The sequence below is a fragment of the Schistosoma haematobium genome, chromosome 2, assembly GCF_000699445.3.
Source record: "Schistosoma haematobium chromosome 2, whole genome shotgun sequence".
Lineage (NCBI taxonomy): Eukaryota > Metazoa > Platyhelminthes > Trematoda > Strigeidida > Schistosomatidae > Schistosoma > Schistosoma haematobium.
The window spans coordinates 17761008-17782541 of record NC_067197.1 but is presented as its reverse complement, the minus strand read 5'-3'; the positions used below and the strand labels follow the sequence as shown (position 1 = coordinate 17782541).

General features: G+C 37.0%; 1 protein-coding gene across 1 annotated transcript; it reads left to right on the top strand.

Annotated features, from left to right (window-relative positions):
* The first annotated feature begins 723 nt into the window (after nt 1-723).
* MS3_00006363 (uncharacterized protein) lies at nt 724-20456 on the top strand. Its single transcript, XM_051214491.1, has 10 exons — nt 724-934; nt 973-1027; nt 1065-1153; nt 1203-1442; nt 2893-3168; nt 9170-9361; nt 9478-9614; nt 14632-14835; nt 15637-15850; nt 17777-20456. Exons 1-10 carry the CDS (start codon nt 917-919, stop codon nt 17843-17845), a joined length of 1494 nt encoding a protein of 497 aa, XP_051067673.1. The 5' UTR covers nt 724-916; the 3' UTR covers nt 17846-20456.
* Nucleotides 20457-21534: the final 1078 nt, after the last annotated feature.

Sequence of the window (21534 nt, the reverse complement as noted above, 5' to 3'; positions counted from 1 at the left end):
CTGAGACATCTTAACTTATTTCCGTTATCTTACCGTAGAATACGGGGTGATCTAATATTGGCTCATCGTATACTGATCAAAGAACACATGGAACTCAAAACAACTTTCAATCAATATCAACGTTAGAATCTTCAATACGAACGTCAAGACAGTTCTACTGTACGAAGCTGAAACTTGGAGAACTACAACAACCACCATCAAGAAGGTACAAGTATTTATAAATGGTAGTCTACGCAAGGTACTCAACATCCATTGGCCGGATACCATCGTCAACAGCCTTCTCTGGGAGAGAACAAACCAGCTTCCAGCTGAAGAGGAAATTAAGAAAAGACGATGGAAATGGATAGGACAGACATTACACAAATCATCAAACTGCATCACGGGGCAAGCCCTGACTTGGAATCCTGAAGGGAAGCGGAAGAGAGGAAGGCCAAAGGACACATGACGTTGGAAAATAGAAACAGATATGAAAAGGATGAATAACAACTGGAAAGAGTTGGAAAGGATTGCCCAGGACAGGGTTGGATGGAGAATGCTGGTGAGTAAGTAAGTATACTGGACAATGACCTTGGTATTAATACTCCTTATCTTTCACTTTCGTCTAGGACTGATCGTTTGAGAGGACATTCGAAAAAAGTTCAAAAACCGAGATCAAATCCTTTACGTTTGCAGTTTCGTTTCTCGCACCGAGTAGTGAATTACTGGAATTCTCTACCGGAACACGTAATATCAGCATCCTTTGTTGATATATTGAAAACGAGATTGAACCTCCACCGTATTACAAATTGCAAAGATTATTATAGGTCGATAGACCTATCCTTATTACTGAGGACTGAAGACTGATATGAGCATGCATGGGTTTGAGCGCCAAATTTAGTAGATCCGTTACGAGTGGGTTGGAGGTTTCGCTGCAAAAATGGTCAGACTCCTTAGTGTATGTTTTTATGTGTAGAAAATCAAATGCTCCTTTAGATCCGTCAAATGGGATTAACTATGAGGTCCGTTTCCAGAGGAATGTCAGTTTCTGGTAGAACATACGGATAATCATTAAATGTTTGTTGTAGCTCGTCGTCTTAAGGCAGATGTTGTTGTCATTGGATCGGGTCCGGGTGGATATGTTGCCTCCATTAAAGCTGCACAATTGGGCCTGAAGGTTTGTCTGTTAAACGAGAGTAACATGACCTGAATTATATTTTCCGCAGACAGTGTGTGTAGAAAAGAACGACACTTTGGGCGGTACTTGCTTAAATGTTGGTTGTATTCCCAGCAAATCGTTGTTAAATAATTCTCATTTATATCAGCTCGTCAATTCCTCAGAGATGCAACACCGTGGAATTGATATTGGAAGTTTCAAGCTTAACCTACCTGCTATGTTGAAAGCTAAAGAAAAAGCTGTTTCAAGTCTAACTGGTGGGATAGCATACCTATTTAAGCAAAACAAGGTATGTTTTCACACACAATTTAGACAAAATGCTCATTCTAACATAGGGCTTTTACAGCATGCCCGGTTTCAGACCCTGTTTCAAATCCCGGAGATAGTTCGAGTTAGTTGACGTTAGGTTTCCATGTGTTCTAGAAACAAACGAAAGATAAAAGTCTATTTCAAACTGCGTTAGTCACAGTTGAAGTCTGCTTGGCTTTCTTGAGTTCGGTGTCACAACCTACATCAGTGAGACCATTATCTATGGACGACCTTTGAGTGACGCCAAGATGACCTTGAGAATGTCCACCTAATAACTAGGATCAAATGAGGATTATAAACCAATGTGGAGAATAGAAATTATTATATTTAGAGTTTTCATCACGAGCTGATATCAGCTATAATACCAAAAATTTATTTAGCCAAGCGGATGAGTGAATTTTGCGCCAAGATCCGAGACCTGTTATCTTATACCTGACTGATTCGTCATAAATAATAGTCTCGGCCCTACACCTGTATTATAAAATATGCATGACAATGAGCTACAAACGTCAGACATGCTTTTTTTGTGAGTATCACACAAATGTTTTCCCTTTCACAGAAAAGAGTGATCTGGTTTTCATAATAACTCCAAGTAGTTATGTCCATTTTCCGTGCTTTAAATCAACGTTCAAGGGTTTCAAGATCAGTATCACAATTATTATTTCTGATTATAGGGCAATACAGTTCAGTTTTGGGTCACTTAAAATATTTAACTGAGAAGCTTGTTCGATCTCGACTCGATTCGTATGATTGCATGGCTTTGCCCAGTCTGTACGCAACTGGAATATTTCTGCCAAAACATAAAGCTAAAGAATAATTTATATAAGTTTCCTCTGACTGCTACAACTAAAACAATTTGACGTTTCAGTAGAACTAGTGAAATTTTACTTTTCCCACAATGGGCTTTAAAAAGTTCTCTACATTGCATTCTATCAGGTCAACGAATTAATTAGTAAAGAGTTACTTTTTATCTGTCAAAAAGTGGTAGAGATTCAGGTATCTGATTTTAAATGATACTAACACGTTTTCCGTACGACTTTTACTGTTGAATACTGTTTGGCCTTGTCAGTCATCATTGCAACCTTAATTCACAATTTAGAGGTATAAAAATGGTTGCTTCCGTATATAATATTAGCTAGCTTTAGACACGATTCGTCAATATCACCAACTAGGAGTATTCATATCTTGTTGTGAATATTAGTGATAACATTAGCCCTTATTTGTTCCTCGTTAAGTCTGTAGATTCTTTCTTAACGAATAACCATTCGTGATTTCCAGTGTTATTTAATAAGATCTGTCAGAAGTTAGTGTATTAAGTAGTCGAATATTTTATCTCTATTCTTCTTGACTAGTATATGTATTGTTTTATCTACTGCCAAACAATTTTTTACACATCAGCACTCTCACTTTTAATACTCATTTGAAATCAGGTTGATCATGTAAATGGTTTTGGTTCGATAGTTAACCCCAACGAAGTTTTAGTCAAAAAAGCTGACGGAAGTGAAGAACGGATTGCAACTGAACGTATTCTTATTGCAACAGGCAGCGAAGTCACTCCATTCCCTGGGATTGATATCGATGAACAGTCTATCGTATCAAGCACTGGTGCGTTGTCGTTAACCAAGGTCCCTCAACATCTTATAGTTATCGGGGCTGGAGTTATCGGCGTCGAATTAGGTTCTGTATGGAAGCGATTAGGTGCTGAAGTAAGCTTTTAGGGATCAGTATTAACTGTTATATATTGGTTTAGTCCTTTCTTAAAATTTAATTTACGACTGATTCTCGATTGCTGAGAAAGCATAGCTTCTCGGTCCAAATATACATCATTGTTGGTTAGATCACTTCTGTTGTACTAGTCCTTTCTTATCCTCATACTTCAGACCATATGTTTACTTGTCCAACCGGAGTAAATAGTGCAAATCGATTTTACCGTTTAGTGAGTTAAAAACTGACACTTCTGCGTTTTTAAATTCTAATCATATGATTATTTACACGACGTTTGTGTTCAGTTCTCTTGTGTTGATTACGTAGTTTTTCTACATTATCTTCGGTGTACCAAACACAGACCATAAGCTTATCCTTTTGATTCACCATTATTTATCCTAATCACACAAAGTTAGTATCTGTAAACCATTCAAATAATATTCTCTGAGGATAACCCTATGTGTGTTACATATAAAAGAACGTGAATACATAAAGTTCAGTCCACTCAATATCCAGCTTTTACCAACCTGTTATTACAAGTAGACTAAGTTCAAAATGACAGTCACAAACTTCTGTATAAAAAATTATGATACACTCAGTCGAAAGAAACATAAAAACAATGTTAAACTGAACGTAATTATGCTTTTCAAACATTATCTTCCAGAAGTCATCTGTATTGACATCTAGTTCAACATATGATTGAGAATAATAATCACTTTGAGTATTTGTGATGTTGAATTATTCTAAATGACTGAACAAACCTTACAGTTTATTTATTATTATTTATTTGAACACATAAATATTGGTACAAGATAGCGCCAATATATATGCGCCACACAAAGCGATGAGAATTTAAAGAGAAGGAAAAAGAAAAAAGGTAAGGAGCGTTAAAAAGAGAACAATAACGAAGAGATTGGTGTAAGATAGTGTAGTAATAATAATAATGGGGGAACGGAAAGGTACAATCGGAAGAAATCTTTCAGTTAAGGAAGATACAACCACTTTTTACGAAGAAGGTTACAGCAGGATCGCCACTGGCTTCTATTCTCAGCCATATCTGATAACGTCTCTAGCCACTGTGTAGCACCACCCCTAGGACCCCAGCCAGGGAGTCGTGAAGGGCCAACAGAAGCCAGTCCTTTGCAGCTTTCTTTCATGCCATGACACCATGTCATATACCGGCCACCTCTCCGCCTTTTCCAACCAGTCCCAGAGTCGGCAAATAATGCACGACGTGGAATTCTCTGGGACGACATTCGTAGAACATGTCCAAGCCACCGAAGTCGATGTTCCAAGATGGTGACACCGATTGCATTATCATCTCTGTGCCCGAACACACGATGCCGAACCTCTGCATTACTGACATGGTGTTGCCACTGGATGTCAGCAATCCTTCGGAGACAGCGATGATCGAACACAGAGAGTCGTCTCACGTCCTCAACTCGGAGAGGCCAGGTTTCACAAGCATAGAGCAAAACTGCTCTCACCGACGCGTTGTAGATCCGATCGTTCACAGCCAGACTAACATCACGAAGGCGCCAAAGGTGGCCCAGATTGGCATAAGCCGCTCTGGCTTTCACTATTCGTGCATTGATCTCACCACTCACACCCCCACCAGCACTTATGCGGCTACCCAGATACACGAACTTCTCGACTACTTCCATCTGCTCACCATTCAGGGTGAGTACATGATTAGAATCCTGCCAGTCTTGTAGAAGTACTTTGCACTTCGAAGGTGCAAAGCACATACCATACCTACGGACACTGATTGCCAACTGATTAAGTGCGGATTGCATGCCTTGGGCATTGTCGCACAGTAAGACAATATCATCCGCATACTTAAGGTCGAGAAGTCTTTCTCCAGGTGACGGATCCACACCACCATTACTTACATCCATCAGAGCTGTTTCCAGAATGTCATCGATGGCAAAGTTGAAGAGGAATGGTGAGATTGGGCAACCCTGCCTAACCCCACTGCTCGAATGGAACAATGGAGAGAGGTGGTTGTATTCCCCGACACTCTGCTTGAGGTGTTTGTATATAGGGCTTTTAGGATGTTAAAAAACCTTACAGTGATTCCATAAAATTAGACTGGTATTTATTAAGTTGCCACCTGTGAAAGTTGGATAGACAGACATCTTAGTAGAATTTCGTTTATAAGTGCATGATATGTTCATGCACTGTACTAATAATTTTGACACTGAGCGAAACTATTCTATTCTCCTCTTTTCCCTGCTCCGCTAACTAGAGTAGAAACACCAGATTTAAAGGCGAAGTTATCTAATGCTGACCCAGTGTTCAATTAAAAGACCAATAAAAATTATCATAATATGTCATTGACACAAAATACCGTAAAATTGTATTGAAATTCCGCAATTACTGTTCACACTGAATTATTTAATGTAACAGGATTTCAACCTAATTGACATCGATTTCATTCTCATGATTTGTAATTTAAGGTTGCATATCCTATCCTTTTAATAGCGTGGTTCTCTTGTGTTCACTTAAAATTGGACCGTCTGCCACCGTCTTCGGGCCGACTATCTTCTAGGTCGTAGATTTACCAGTTCTTGCGGTGCAATGTTTTCTTTTTAATATTTTGATTGGGAGCCGTGATAATCTGAAATTATTTAGTAGTATCTCAGGCGGATAATGTACGTCTTCATAATCGGTTGAGATGTCATGTTCGATTATCTCTTTCTGCCGTTACCTCATACATTACTTGACATAGCCTTCGTGTCACTCGTCTCTTTGTCCATGTGTCATACCTTGGTCTTTAATCTCGGACAAATGCTGAGGCTCTCATTGATACCACATTTCTTATGGGTAGTCTTTTTTGGTAACATCAGTTTGTGGGTTATTCCTAATCTGTGACCCGTAATTTATTAGTGTCGTTTGGTATACACCAACAAAAAATCGTGCAATTTATCGATGAGTGTTCTTTCTCCCCCTGAATTTAGTAATACTCTTTTTAAAATCCACAAACTGCTCTGCTTGTTCATTTGACTGATGATGATAAGCTTATATGTGTGATGGATTGTCAGCGAAAGAACTCTTGAAAATGTCCTGAAATAAGTTAAGATCCATTATCTGACACTATAGTATCTGGTACCCCGTTGCAAAGAAAGATCCCCGTCAGTGTTTGAAGGGTTCTCGTTGTTGATGGTGAGACCAACTGAAGAACCTTTGACTATTTTGGGGATACCTGCTTCGGTTTGGGCACCCGGGCAGTATCACAGCCCTCACACATATCGAACGAGATTTGTGTGGCGCATATGTATTTGGTGCTTCCTTGTAACAATATCTATGTGTTAAAATAAATAAATAAATAAATAATTTTGGGGATGCACCAACGAGAACCAAAATATTTGGTGCATTGACTGGTCCTGCAAAGTTTGTGTGGATTGTTGATCGTTGTTTCTTGTTAATATTTAGCGCAGCCGTTTACAAAATCCGTAATCTGATGATCCATTATCTGTCTATAGGTAAAACTCTTGGCAACAGACTTCATACGGTTTATGCTTATTATTATTAATGGCTTTACTCAATATTATATACCCGGATGGCTGCTGTGAGATTGCCGAAGTACCTAAGGACGGAGGTATTTAAGCACCACCACCCATTCGCCAAACACTAACCAGTCATCTACAATGCATAATAACTCACGATGGGAAAAAGCTGTTTTATTTTTTCTTCTGAATTAGTCTTTTCTATCCATTCATGACGAATCCAAATGATTGCTGAATTACAGGACGTCTGTAATTAACATTAGCAAAGCTCAAGTGGCTCTCGTATATTCTCGTTTAGCTAATATTGCGATTACTAATACTCCAACTCCTGTTGGATCCTCACTTATCAAACGAGACTGTGCATTCACTTGACGGTATTGTATTTAAAAATCATATCCATATAGAATCAGCGCCCATCTCTGTAAGCGATTTGCTACGTTTATGAGCATTCCAGATGTAAAGCTGTAAGCCCACTAGTGACCTGTGATCTGTTATAAGAGTAAATATTTTCCCCTACGCCAGCTTGTGCAAGCGATGGATGACAAACATCAAGTTTAAAGCTCCCCTTTTTTGCTTAGCAGTGTCTTCTCACCCTCCGGATAAGTGTTCGAGCAGCTTATAAAATGGCTTTTTCTTTTCCGTCCGTGAATAAATGTGTCATGACTGCGCCTACACCATGACTCGCAACACCAGACACTACAATGATGGGCGACGTAGAATCGTAATGTCTCAGCAGCATTTCGGAACGCACTGCAGACTTCAATTCACAAAATGCTGATTCACATTCCTTTGTCCAGTTCTACAGTGCTTCTTTTCTAAGTAGGTGGTTCAGTTCACGACACATTTGATGTGACAGTGACATGAAATCTGAATAGTAGTTCATAAGTCCTAGAAAGCATCTGAATGATGTTATATCTGTCGGTGTTTCCAATTACTAAGTAGCCCGGATATTATTTGGATCCGGTCGATTACCGTTGGCAGCAGATATAAATAAAGTGTTCCAGTAATTTTCTGGATAGTAACGGAAGCTAGTTTCTTTGATATGTTGCTGTATGGTTTTTATGCAATTTTGCAAGTCTATTGGTGAGTCTGAGTCAATTAGGACATCATCCAGCATGCAGCAACTTCTGGAATACCAAATAGAAGGGTGTTCATTAATTACTGAAAAAATGGCTTGGGCAGTACATACTACTTCTTGTGTATGATTCCGCTAAAGAGATATGTTAATATTTTATTTATTCGAACACATAAATATTGATTTGTGTATGATCCATGATACTGCCCGGATGCCCAAACCGAAGCAGGTGATTTTCTTAGGGGACCACACCCGGAACCTTCGATCTAAAGGTCTAATCCACAAGGCAGTGGAACGACGATAAGAGATGCAGTCTCATGGTGGCCGGTGATCAACAATAGGTTCATACTCTACTTGTCCCTTCGGGATACTGGAGCCCATGTGCACCATGGGTTTGGAATCAGGGTTTTCAAACTCCCCTAGGTGGACTCTCCGTGTCCACCAACCCGGTTAAAGGGCCGGACATTCGCTTTCCGTCCTGTCAAAGTACTAAACAACAGTAATGTCACGAGGAGGCAGTGAGTAGGATTTCTCTGAAAGTGGTTGTGTACGGGTGGACATGTGAGATCGTTTCGAGAGGGAGAGCTGACTCTCCCTACCCTCAGCTGTACCAGGGCATTTGGGTGCTGTTAGTGTTTACAAACCAGTCCTATCATGAAATCTGTCTAACCATCACCATGCCCCCAAATGCCCTGGTATGGCCGAGAGTGGGGAGAGTCCGCTCTCCCTCTCGAAATGCTCCCACATGGTCACGCGTATATAGCCTCTACCAGGGAAGTCCTACTCACTGCCTTCTCGTGGCGGGGGTGTTGTTTACGAAAATGAGAGGACGAAAAGCGAATGTCCGGCGCTTTAACCGGATCACAAACCAATGGTGCACATGTGCTCCAGTATCCTGAGGGAACAAATGGCGTATGAACCAATCGTTGGTCACTGGTTATCATGGGACTGCATCTCCTCACGATGCTCCACTGCCTTGTGGATTAGACCTTCAGGTCGAAGGCTCAGAGAGTGGCCCCCTAAGAAAACCACCTGCTTCGGTTTGGGCACCCGGGCAGTATCACAGCCCTCACACATATCGAATGAGATTTGTGTGGCGCATATGTATTTGGTGCTTCCTTGTACCAATATCTATGTGTTAAAATAAATAAATAATCACCGATACTGTGCCGTAAGGAACTGTTCATGTCTAATATTCGATCCACTTTATTATGTACAAATAAATTATATTCTAGTTCATTTTACGAACAACTACTTATGTTAATTCTAACCTTCAGTACGTGGATCTATCGTTTTCTGGTTGCTGGAAAACATCCATAATGGAAACTTATTCCATTTCAAAATACTCTGTGCCATGTAAACAGTTTGTCCATTTGCGTTTTACCTCGTTCATTTGATCTATTTTTCTTTTTATTTCAGGTCACTTGTGTGGAATTCCTTGGTCATGTTGGGGGTATGGGCATCGATATGGAAATAAGCAAGAACTTTCAGAAAGTCTTGACTAAACAGGGTCTCAAATTCCTTTTGAATACTAAAGTTTTGTCAGCGTCAAAATCTGGTGACATCATTACAGTACAGTTAGAAGGTGTAAAAGATGGTAAATCTCAAAGTGTGAGTGATTCTGTGTGTCGTTGAGACAGAATTTCTAAAATATTCTAATACGTGTAAAAACTAATTTTTTATTTCATTGTCGTTTATTTTCAAATCAAACTTCTTTCTTATTCTAGATTAGCTGTGACACCCTTTTAGTGTGTATAGGAAGGCGTCCTTACACCAATGGCCTTGGTTTAGAAAATGTTGGAATCAGATTGGACGAGAAAGGTCGAATTCCCGTTAATAAAAACTTTCAGACATCTGTTCCGAAGTATGTTTCTTAATCATTGCAAACCATAGTGTCCATATTTGACTTTATGTCTGTTATCTTTTTTTGATGTACTAAATTTTCATTAAGAATGGAAGTAATTTTCAGAGTCATATGGACTACTTATGAATAAGAAAAAACCAATGACCTTGATCCAAGTAACATCGTTTAGTTTTCAATGTTTATATCTTATTAGTAGTAAGCGACTTTGATCAAGCAGAGTGTTTAGTTCATCATATCCATCAAAATGATCCATCAAAATAGCATGTTCGGGATGCGATTCTCTCCCTCGAAATGCAAAATGTTGCTTCAGGATTGGGTTACATCGACACCCGAACTAGTGATAGGGAGTGAAGTAGTTGAGTGTGTCGACCGCTTCACTTATCTTGGAAGTCTCATCAGCCCTTGTGGTCTGGTGTGTGACGAAATCTCAGCACGGATACAGAAGGCTCGACTAGCTTTTGCCAACTTGCGTCATTTATGGCGTAGGCCAGATATCCGTCTATCAACCAAAGGACGCGTTTACTGCGCAGCAGTTCGTCCCGTCCTACTTTATGGCAGTGAAACATGGCCGGTAAGAGTAGAGGATATTCGTAGGTTACTAGTATTCGATCATAGGTGTCTTCGAAACATTGCTCGTATATCATGGGACCATCGAGTAAGTAACACAGTTGTTAGGAAACGGGTACTAGGTAAGGATGGCAAATCAATTGATGAAGTAGTGAAACTTCATCAGTTGAGATGGCTGGGACACGTGTTACGTATGCCCAACCACCGACTACCTCGACGTGCTATGTTCAGTGGTATAGGAGTAGGTTGGAAGAAAGCTAGAGGTGGCCAAACCAAAACATGGCACAAGTCCATGAAGTCACTGACAAGTGGACTGAGTCATGTTGGTAGATGTAGACTACCTGGTTGGGGACCACGAGATGATAGCAACCGATGGTTAGAGACCCTGAATGACATGGCTCAAAATCGTTTGCAATGGCGCAGGTGCATCCACTCTTTGTGTTCTCCCAGATTCTAATCTGAATTCTCAATGTCCCTTTTTTCCTCTTTCCAAATTTATTTCACTGTATTATACTCTTTAAATAACATCTCCAAACCCTAATCTTCCCGATTACTGCTTATAATCTTACTACCTCTACCACTACGGGATTTGAATCGACAACTGCATCTCTGTGCTAATGTGGTGTGGCAACTCGAACTGATGTACGTACGTACGAAGTTCTACATTGTTACTGACTGACTGACTGATCCATCAAAATGGGGAATATCATACAACAACACACTGTGATTTTTCACATCGGATGGATCGCGATGGAGGGTAAATAACATGAAACAATCGCAGGTGTTTCACCATTAGACCATTCAAAACAGTTGATCCGGATTCAGGTTTCGAAATACTGACATTGGTAAAAAGAAACAAATCAATTCGTTAAATCTCAAATTTACACTAATTTGAGCGATGTCATCATCCGTCACATATCTTGAGTTTTTTCTTTTACATATATACTGTTGAAATGTCTTTAGACTTCAAACAAATGTCGGAATGTATTTCCCTGTTCTATTTCATAGTTCTGATAAACTTCATCTTGCCATTGAATTATTAAAACTTACCAAAGAGACAAACCATTGCAGATGATACTTCTATTAAAGTGTATGTAAATAGACTCATTGAGCTATGAAACGGAAACATAAGATGAGCAAAAGTAATTATAGGAGTACGACTACCTCAAGGTCAGTTGAGTTACATAAACTTAAGGATGTAGATATGGTCACCAGCCATCTTATGGTTCTAGAAATCGTCAGAAAAACATGAAATTATTAATGATTGTTATGTTTATTGAGTCAAATCAAGAAATAACAGGTATATGGGGTTTCGGGATTTTCCGAAAGTATTACTAACTTGAGCCTGTTACCTATTGGGGCACAGGCTTCTAACCACGAATCTCTAACCCCCTCTTTCATGAACTCTCTTTTCTAATTGCTGTCAAATGCTATTCGTCCTTTTGATTTCTGCACACAATTCCCAGCGTGATGTACCTGCGTCCTCTCCCTTTGCCTTGATAATTCCAAGGTAGGGCTGAGGTCCTTATAGGGTCACTTCCACTCCCAAACCCGGGTAAAGGAAGGAGATCGAGGATAAGGTTAGCAACCCAACTCTGAACAAAGAACCATACCAAAATAACGCTAACCATAAAAAATAATCTACACCACTTAATGTTATATATGCAGTTTTTTGGTTTTCTTGAGTTATTTGATACATCTATATGAATTTCAAATTGAGATATAGTAGCTTTATTCATACTACACATGACAGCCGTTATTTTTTAATGCCTGATAATGTTATTTTAGTGGAGGAAAAGAAAATCCAATAGTTACAAGTTACTTTGGATTGATACAATCCTCCTAAATCAATGTTACTCATAGAACATCTGATTGTATAAAATTAACTCAGTCAGATATTTAATGAGTATACAATTCTTTTTTCTAATCTGTGTTAAGCTTATTAGCCAATGTGAGGAAAATTCCAAGAGACCTTAAAGATATGAAATATGCATTAATTTCAAACAAACTTCGGAGTGTAGAAAACTATGCATTAGATAAATTAATACCAGTTAACTACTTAAAACTGACTGAATAATTTTTAACTACTAAATTCCAGAAACGTAGTTCATAAGTAATAACCTCTTTGTTCTGTTTTAAAAATAATTCATAGTTTCTTTTTAAAAAAATATTAACATATGTCTAAACAGCCTGTCTCTGGACCGGTAGCTATGCTACAGAGATGTATTCATTTACTGCCTTTTCTTAAATCATGATTTTTAATATTGCTTCGTACTGGTTTTTCACTACTTAGTTTTATCCTTTTAGCATATCTCCTCTCTGTCTTTTTCTCTTTACTGATGTATCAACTTAAGTTGTCACTTATTTGTAGCAGACTGTAAGCTACTTATAACTGAATAGTGATTAACTAATGATCTTTGTTATTCACTAGTTTCCTCAGGTTAGCATCAGTCAAATATTACAACTATTCTCCTAAATTTGGTATTATTGCCAAGGTTTGAATTTATAATTTCGAATAAATTCAGCATTGGGTAGATTGTTATAAATGAAGTAATATATTTGTAATATCTCTTAAAAGCTACTATTTTAGGCAATGGCTGTAGTTAAAATGTTTGAATCAACTGGTGTTATTGTGATTAAGATACATCACTATGACACAATGGGTCTTTTTATTAAAAAAATATCACTCTTTGTTATTGCATCACTATGGTGGTCTTGCTTGACTTAAAAGCAGCATTTGACTCCGTAGACCGAGAGGTTTTGTGGCAGTGTCTGTCATTGAGTGGTGTACTTCAGAAGTACACACACCTTGTGAAGGCTCTTTACTCGAACACTACTAGTCGAGTCAGAGCTTATGGCGAACTGTCATCTGCTTTTGCAAACTCAAGTGGTGTCAGTCAGGGCTGTCCACTATCTCGATTTTCGTTTAACTTCATCATACACATACTGATGGAAATAACATTCTCGTCAACTGAATTCTCGAGTATTGATCTCCTCCCAGGAGATCCACTTATCGACTTAGAATACGCAGATAACATAGTCCTGTTTGGTGAAGACGCTGACAAAATGCAGAGTCTTCTGGTAGCACTGAGCAACAATGCCAGAATGTTTGGAATGCGCTTCTCTCCCTCTAAATGCAAGTTGTTGCTTCAGGACTGGTCTGCGTCAACACCTGAACTAAGGATAGGGAGTGAAGTAGTCGAACGCGTTGACAACTTCACTTATGTTGGAAGTCTGATCAGCCCTAATGGGTTGGTGTCTGACGAAATCTCAGCACGGATTCGAAAAGCTCGCTTGGCTTTTGCCAACTTACGTCACCTATGGCGAAGGCGAAATATCCGTCTATCAATAAAAGGACGAGTATACTGCGCGGCAGTCCGTTCTGTTTTACTTTACGGCAGCGAAACATGGCCATTAAGAGTCGAAGATACTCTTAAGCTATTAGTATTTGACCACAGATGCCTTAGAAATATTGCTCGCATCTGTTGGGATCACCGGGTAAGTAATAGTGAGGTTAGACGTAGGGTATTAGGGAATGATGGTAAATCACAGTTGATGAGGTTGTGAATCTCCATCGACTGAGATGATTGGGCCACGTGTTGCGTATGCCTGAACACCGATTACCACGGCGTGCAATGCTAACAGGTGTTGGGGATGGTTGGAAGCAAGTTCGGGGCGGCCAAACTAAAACATGGCATCAGTGCTTGAAGACGCTAACTGTTGGTCTGAACAATGTTGGGAGATGCAGACTACTTGGTTGGGGTCCGCGTGACTATCGTAACCAATGGTTGGAGACTTGGTGACATGGCTCAGAATCGATCACAATGGCGTCGGTGTATGCACTCTCTGTCTTTCCTTAAACTAAGAGATTAAAATCGCTTCATATCTTTCTTTCTACTAACTAATTCTTTCTTCCTGTACTATATCCTTATATGAAATCTTTCTTTTATATATTACCACCTCTGAATTAACTGCTTTTATGAATCCGGTGTCCATCTTGTTATGTTAATGAAGTATGGCAACTTGGACCAATGCGTATATGTGTCTGGTCCTACGTTGTAGCTGTCTGACTGACTGACTATTAACATATTTTCATTTTATCTGTGATGACATTTTCACATCCTAGTAGAGGTGATTATAATAAATTGTACTGTTTATGGATACCGTTTTACGTCATTGTATATCTGTTCGCAACATATTACAGTTCAAAACATTCATATAAATGATTTAAAAGGCTAACAAATATTAACAATCGTACAGTCATGGTCGTTCGTATGATTTTGTCACATAATTGTTACATGGTTTATCGTAATAAAACTCGGAAGAAATTAGTTGTGCATTGCTTACCGTCTTATAATTTGATATAAACCATGTTTTTGTGTGATACTCTAGTACTTCTAATTATTTTATTTACTGAAAACATTTATAAATATCTTATTTCAAATATTAGTATTTATGCTGTCGGCGACTGTATACCTGGTCCAATGTTAGCACACAAAGCTGAAGATGAAGGAATAATTTGTGTTGAGGGGATGCTTGGTGGTGCTGTACACATTGATTATAACTGTGTTCCTAGTGTTATCTATACTCATCCTGAATGTGCTTGGGTTGGTAAAACTGAAGAACAATGCAAAGCAGAAAACATTCCATACAAGTTAGTAGTTATTTTATTGATAGCATATCATTTACTGTTGTGTAGTTTCCATATATATATATATATATATATATATATATATATATATATATATATATATGCTACCAGAAGACTCTGCATTTTGTCAGCGTCTTCACCAAACAGGACTATGTTATCTGCGTATTCTAAGTCGATAAGTGGATCTCCTGGGAGGAGATCAATACTCGAGAATTCAGTTGACGAGAATGTTATTTCCATCAGTATGTGTATGATGAAGTTAAACGAAAATCGAGATAGTGGACAGCCCTGACTGACACCACTTGAGTTTGCAAAAGCAGATGACAGTTCGCCATAAGCTCTGACTCGACTAGTAGTGTTCGAGTAAAGAGCCTTCACAAGGTGTGTGTACTTCTGAAGTACACCACTCAATGACAGACACTGCCACAAAACCTCTCGGTCTACGGAGTCAAATGCTGCTTTTAAGTCAAGAAAGACCACCCTTGTCGGACTTTGATAAGTATGCCTGTGTTCTAGAACCTGACGAATGGTGAATATGTAGTCGATGCAGCCACGACCAGGTGTGAACCCAGCCTGATTTTCTCTTGTTTGCAGTTCACGAGTCTTAGCTGTGCGTCTGATAATTATTGATGCTAGTATTTTGGATGCCATGTTATTCAAACTAATCTCTTCATGGTTATCACAGGATGACTTTGACCCCTTCTTATATATTGGGACAATAAGTGGTTGCGACCAATCAGATCGCTATATATATATATTTACGCGGTGCTCTTTAATTTTTATGTTTTTTTTCCTGTCATATAGAGTAGGCAAATTTCCAATGTCTGCAAATTCACGAGCTAAAACTAATGATGAAACTGATGGACTTTTCAAGGCTTTAGCCCACAAAGATACAGACAGACTTCTTGGAGTACACTTACTTGGTCCATCTGCTGGTGAACTGATCAACGAAGCAGTATTAGCTATGGAGTATGGCGCTTCAGCTGAAGACGTTGCACGTGTCTGTCATGCCCATCCGGTTCGTTATGTTTCAAAGTGTATAGCCCCTTTTCATATTTAAATTAGTTTTACTTCTCACTATTAGTTATCCATAGAGGTTTACAAGTAGTAGTATGTCTTCGTTCGAAACAAATATTTTTTAGGTATATGTGGTCTTTTTAGATGATATGTATTGATATTTTCCTATTCATGGAATTTTGTTACAATCACCCGAAATGAAACTTAGTAACTTTACTATTTTCATGCTGAGAAATCGGAGTTAAACCTAGTCAGCAACTCAGAACTGAGAAAAACTACATTACAAAAATCAAGAGAATCGGTGATTACTCTTTAACGTTTACATTCATATCCATTCACTAGCACTAGCATAATTAGTATGTGAGCTGTCTTCTACCTTAATATTCTCACTAGTTTGGCAGGGTTTAGGTCTCAGTATGTTGATTCCCGTTCGTTCGACTTTTAGTTTTATATTAGAATACTTGACTGTGTCTTTCTACTGTTGTACCACTTTTCCTCAATCTTTTTGTTGCATGGCCGCTTTAGTTTAACAACCAAAAAGTAACAGTATTCTATGCATTAATGAGTAGTGGATTGGTTTTTACTTAGTACCTTAAAATAACTTGCGGTTTCTCATGCTTACTTTAATTTTACAATACGGCTTTTGGACTCATTCCACCTTGACAGTAAAATGTAAAGCGAGGTCAACAAAAGGTCATTTAAAGGATATTTTAGGAACCTGTAAGAAAATAGTCAGTAGTCTTGTGAGTATACAGCAGATATCGTAACGTTTCTGGCAATACGTTGAGTCAATGAGTTTATACATACTGTTTATCTAGTGCTTTGTCACCAAGGTTCTCCTAACACTAATTTTTGACATTTCAAGAAGCCCGGCTACAAAATCTAAATTTTCCTACTTGACTGGGATCAGTTTTTAGGAAATTATATGTGGCATCTTAACATCTCTAAGGAAATCTCACATCCCCAAATCAAGTTGGTACCATCCAACACTATTGTCAGAAACTTAGAAGTAGGAATATTCATTTCAGATAATTAAAATAACTCCTAGTGTCATTGATTAAGAAAAAGAGAATTCACCGAAGAAAATTTTCTTTTTGACGAAATTATTTATTTCAGTTATAGTTATTAAAATTAAAATACAGGTTTAATAATTAACAAATGATAATGGCGATGATAGTTTTGATAAGAATCGTCCACCTGCTTTTAGTATAATCATTAATTTATTAAGACTTGTTTGTGTATATATAATGGTGAAGAATGTGTTTTGTCGTATATATGAGAAAATGATTGAATAGTTGGTAACTACCTTGAATACACAAAAAATGTCAAATTAAAATCAGAGCTAATATTAGCACTAGTAAAAATAAAAAAAATAATAGAGATGTAATCATGACATTAGCATCCACTCCTATTCAACCTGAGTGGAACAAAGAATAACTATTATTATGACCCCACTTTAGAAAATGAGATTGAATAAATGGTTTTAATGGTGCATAAATTTGATCATAAAGTTCTAATCGCTGTTTCATTTTATACGTTTGATAAACAAGAACACACAAATTATTAAAAATGAATGTTTGCTCAAACTAAATTCACTTGATGTTGTTGTCGATAACGCGATAGCATTTGAAGCGAACGGTATTGGCTTCGAGTCCCGTAGTGAACATCAACTCCGAGATGCGGGTACATGCAACTTACGAGTCCCAAATAGGTCGAAACGTGCGTCCTGGACTCCACTGCTAGCCAATATCCATCTTTGCTTATTTCGCTCAAACTGTTTTTTAATTTATGCATACTTCTTTGATCCAAATGTTCTAGAATCATAAGAAGTAGTAACAATAATATTTTAATTATTATTCTCAATTTGACTTCTGAAGTTATAATATACCGTCAATTAATGCTTTCACTGTTTTTATTTTTCAATTAGACGGTGTCTGAAGCTCTGCGTGAATCTTGTCTCTCTGCATTCTGTGGCAAAGCTATCAATTTCTCATAGTATCCAATAGGCAATTAATCAACCTAACGTATATATATTTATATAGGTTAATACAATGTGGAAGAAGATGGTTGTTTTTTTTACTACATAATACTCTTTCTACTGATAAATTTCATTTAATTCCAAATGGCTTTTATATCTTAAAGTCAGGTTGGCAACTACTGTTCTGAGGTGACTTTCTCAAAACACCTAATTCTTTTCTTCTATTTTTGTTTGTTTATCCCTCTGTGTTTTAACTGATAGTTTATTTGATTAGATTCATTTTATTTAGCATGTTTGTAAAGCAGAAGTTTCTTCTTTTAAAGAACAATAAAGTAGTTATTATAATGAATATACTTAAGTATCAAATATTATTCGTCTTTAAATTCTTAATATAACTATAAAATTATTTATTAAAAAATTAAAACACTAATGTATATGCAGTATTTTACGAAACAGATTGGTCGAAACAACAATCTGAAATCTCACATATTTTTAAAATTTTTAATTTAATAAACATAATTTTTAGTACAACTGGTCAACAAATAGAGCATGAGCCACACAAATGGAAATAACATTGTGAAGAAGTGAAGAACAATGAAGGAGTACAGTGAGAAAAATAGTATACAACCAGAGATACAATTTAGTTAAACATACAATCAAGGACTTCTTTCAACTAAAGAAGTTTCTTTTTATATAAAGAATGTCAAAGAAAACTACAACAGGATTGTTCCGGGTTTCTAAACTGAACCATTTCTGATAACTAATCAACTCACTGAGTTGCATCATCTCCAGATAGATAATCTTAACTTATGATATTCATTAGACTGCAGTTACTTGTCGATGGCACTTGGTATGTTTTTCGACTTCAGTGCTCAGTCTATAGGTTGTCTCAATATGAAAAACGTTATGCTTTCCGATTATCTACTGCCACACAATAGTGGGGGGTCAATATTTATCATCGCTGTCATTGGACCGTAGGCATTTATTTGTTTTTACAGCCATTTACACACGTCTACCGTTATTAACAGTAGTATATGATTCCATGGTTTATATGAAATTACGGTTTGTGGTGAAGCACGAAGTCTCTTATTCAACTGTGGCAGGTTCGAGCCTTTCGATGTATGAGTGACTCGCCTCCGAATGCTCCTGTTCGACTCTAGATGCTCATTACTGAGGAATCCCAAACCAGTTTGAAACAACTCATGCTCACTGGTTTTTTAATATTTTTATGGTTGATATCGATTTGTCACACAAACTACCTTCAAAATGACATCCTCAAATACTTAGATAGTTAGATTGCCATCGTATGTAGTTAATATATAACTGATGTATGTTCTAGAATTTGTCATATCTTGATATAATTAGATTGTAGTACGAGTATGGACAATTGATTTTCATTATCACTCTAATCTTGTGTTGTGCCTCTTTCATATACAACTATGACAAATGTGCGTGTGTATGATTAGGTCCCTTGAAATATATTGTCTTACGTATCATAGTGGTGGTAATATATGTTTTCTTATTTTTTGTTTGATAAATATGTGAACACACTCAATGAGAACACTGTTATTTTGATCATAGTGGTTAAAAGTGTAGAATGGATGTGTTCCGATTTCTTATAGTTTTTACCTTTTATGGTTATAATTTAAAGTCAACTACTCATTAGTCTTATCATATTCAGTTCTAAGTTGATCAGTTTCTATTAGAAGGTAAGTCTGCTGAACTGATGCATCGATATTGCCTGCATTTATATGACGAAATTGTAAATCAAACTAATACCAAATCAGTCATAATCAACATAGTCTAGTATAAACATGAGTTAGACCAACTTGCCATATTTCATCAGCACAATCAGATGTAATTAATTAAAGGAATAGCAAAATAGTCGAGATGATAGTAGTATAATTAATAGTTGGAAAAACTGAATATTGAACAATACTTTGGACCATTGTATTTTCTATGGGATATTAATAAAGCAAATCATAATCAGTTGAATAAACATAAATCAAACGTTTACACTGGTTTAATTAAAATTCATTTAAGAAGCAAAAATTCCGACAAATAAATGCTTATATTCTTTAAGTATAATACCGGATATGGTGAAGATCACTTGGGTAACATGAATCATGGATTTGAAAAAAAATTAGTCATTTTGTGTCCATATATCAGGATGAGCTACTTCCATCTATTCAATAAGACCAATCACTGTTGATTACCATTTCGAACTTTCATCAAGCAAACATCAGAAAAATAATTATATCAAGTGTTCGATCAGGGAGTATGTAATATATGGAATGTATTAAGTAGGAAACAGGTAAAACGGGGTGAGTACAAATAAGAGTTATCTAACATATATACAAACAAAAGCAATTATCTCAGATAAACCGGAGTTAAAGAAACACAGAAGGGGAATATGTAAGTTAGATAGGGTGATCTTATAGTAGAGTTGACTATCGCTTTGAACCAGGTCAATAAAAAAGAAGTAATAAAATCTGCTTTTTTGGACCCTACAACATATATGTGATCAGACGAAGAGTAGAGGAAAACAAGCTCCATGAACTTAATACTGTTCTGTCTTAAATGTAGCACTAATTTATATTTCAACAAGTTCAAGTAAACAAGTGATGATGCAATCAATTGATTTTTTAACTTATGTAAATCTGTTGAGTTTACTCTTTTACTAGTCATTCAATTTATATGTAGTTGGATTAGCATAACTTTATATTTTTCGAAAATTATTTATCTTACCTAAATTTGTCTTTTTATTGATAAGCTACACTTACTTATGTATTTGCAAACATTTCGATAATACAAGTTTACACATCTTACTTAAATTCATGTAGTGAACATTGTGAAAACTAAACTGTTATATCCGAGCAAAGAATAAGTGGATAACAGTAACCGCTAGGATCTATTTGTAGACTATTATTATATATATTCTTATTGTATAACCACTAGGTAACTATATTATATGTATATTCACATTTCCTTCATTATAAGCTTTTATTTGACCTATTGATTATTACTATGCGATTTATTATTCTTAAGACATTTCCAATTTATTAGTAATAGTCTCTCACATCCACTTTTTGGCTTAATCTTGTAAAATTGTTATTTCTTATTTTATGGTACGATGAGGCCTGGTTTGTTTGCATGTAAACCCAGTGTGTCTGATACATATGATTCATATAACGGAGATTGATATTTGCGTTCTGGACTGAACCGGCTGGCTTAGGCGAAAACCTACTATCTCAAATAACTTTAGGCTGCTCATACAAGTATAAAGCTTAATGGTCTGGTTGTATAAGTCGGTGTCTCTAAATGGCGATATTTTCTCGTGATATATTAACAGGCCACAAGCCATAACATAAACCGTACTACTTAATTCCTTAGAACAAAAACACAATAAATTCAAGACATTTCAAGTCAATAAAGATGATTTGAAGAGGTTGACTAGCCAAATGATTTAAAGTTAGGGTAACTCATTCATTCACTTTGCTTTAAAATAAAATTGACCAAGATCAAATCAGAACCGGTGTTTGAAATTCAAGAACTTTTGTAACTAGACCATCTAATCTTCAACTAAATAACTAGTGTTGAAATTGTAGTGACCTACTTTTATGAAGAGAACGCAATTGGTATATTGGAAACAATTATTATTATTATTATAACCAATCGTCCCAGTGATGGTTTTACTGTGCCCGTTC

Excerpts from the sequence above, each read along its gene's own strand:
- MS3_00006363 (XM_051214491.1), top strand. Across the intron at positions 3,169-9,169 it reads GGAAGCGATTAGGTGCTGAA|GTCACTTGTGTGGAATTCCT; the intron begins GTAAGCTTTTAG and ends TTTTTATTTCAG. Across the intron at positions 9,615-14,631 it reads TTTCAGACATCTGTTCCGAA|TATTTATGCTGTCGGCGACT; the intron begins GTATGTTTCTTA and ends TTCAAATATTAG.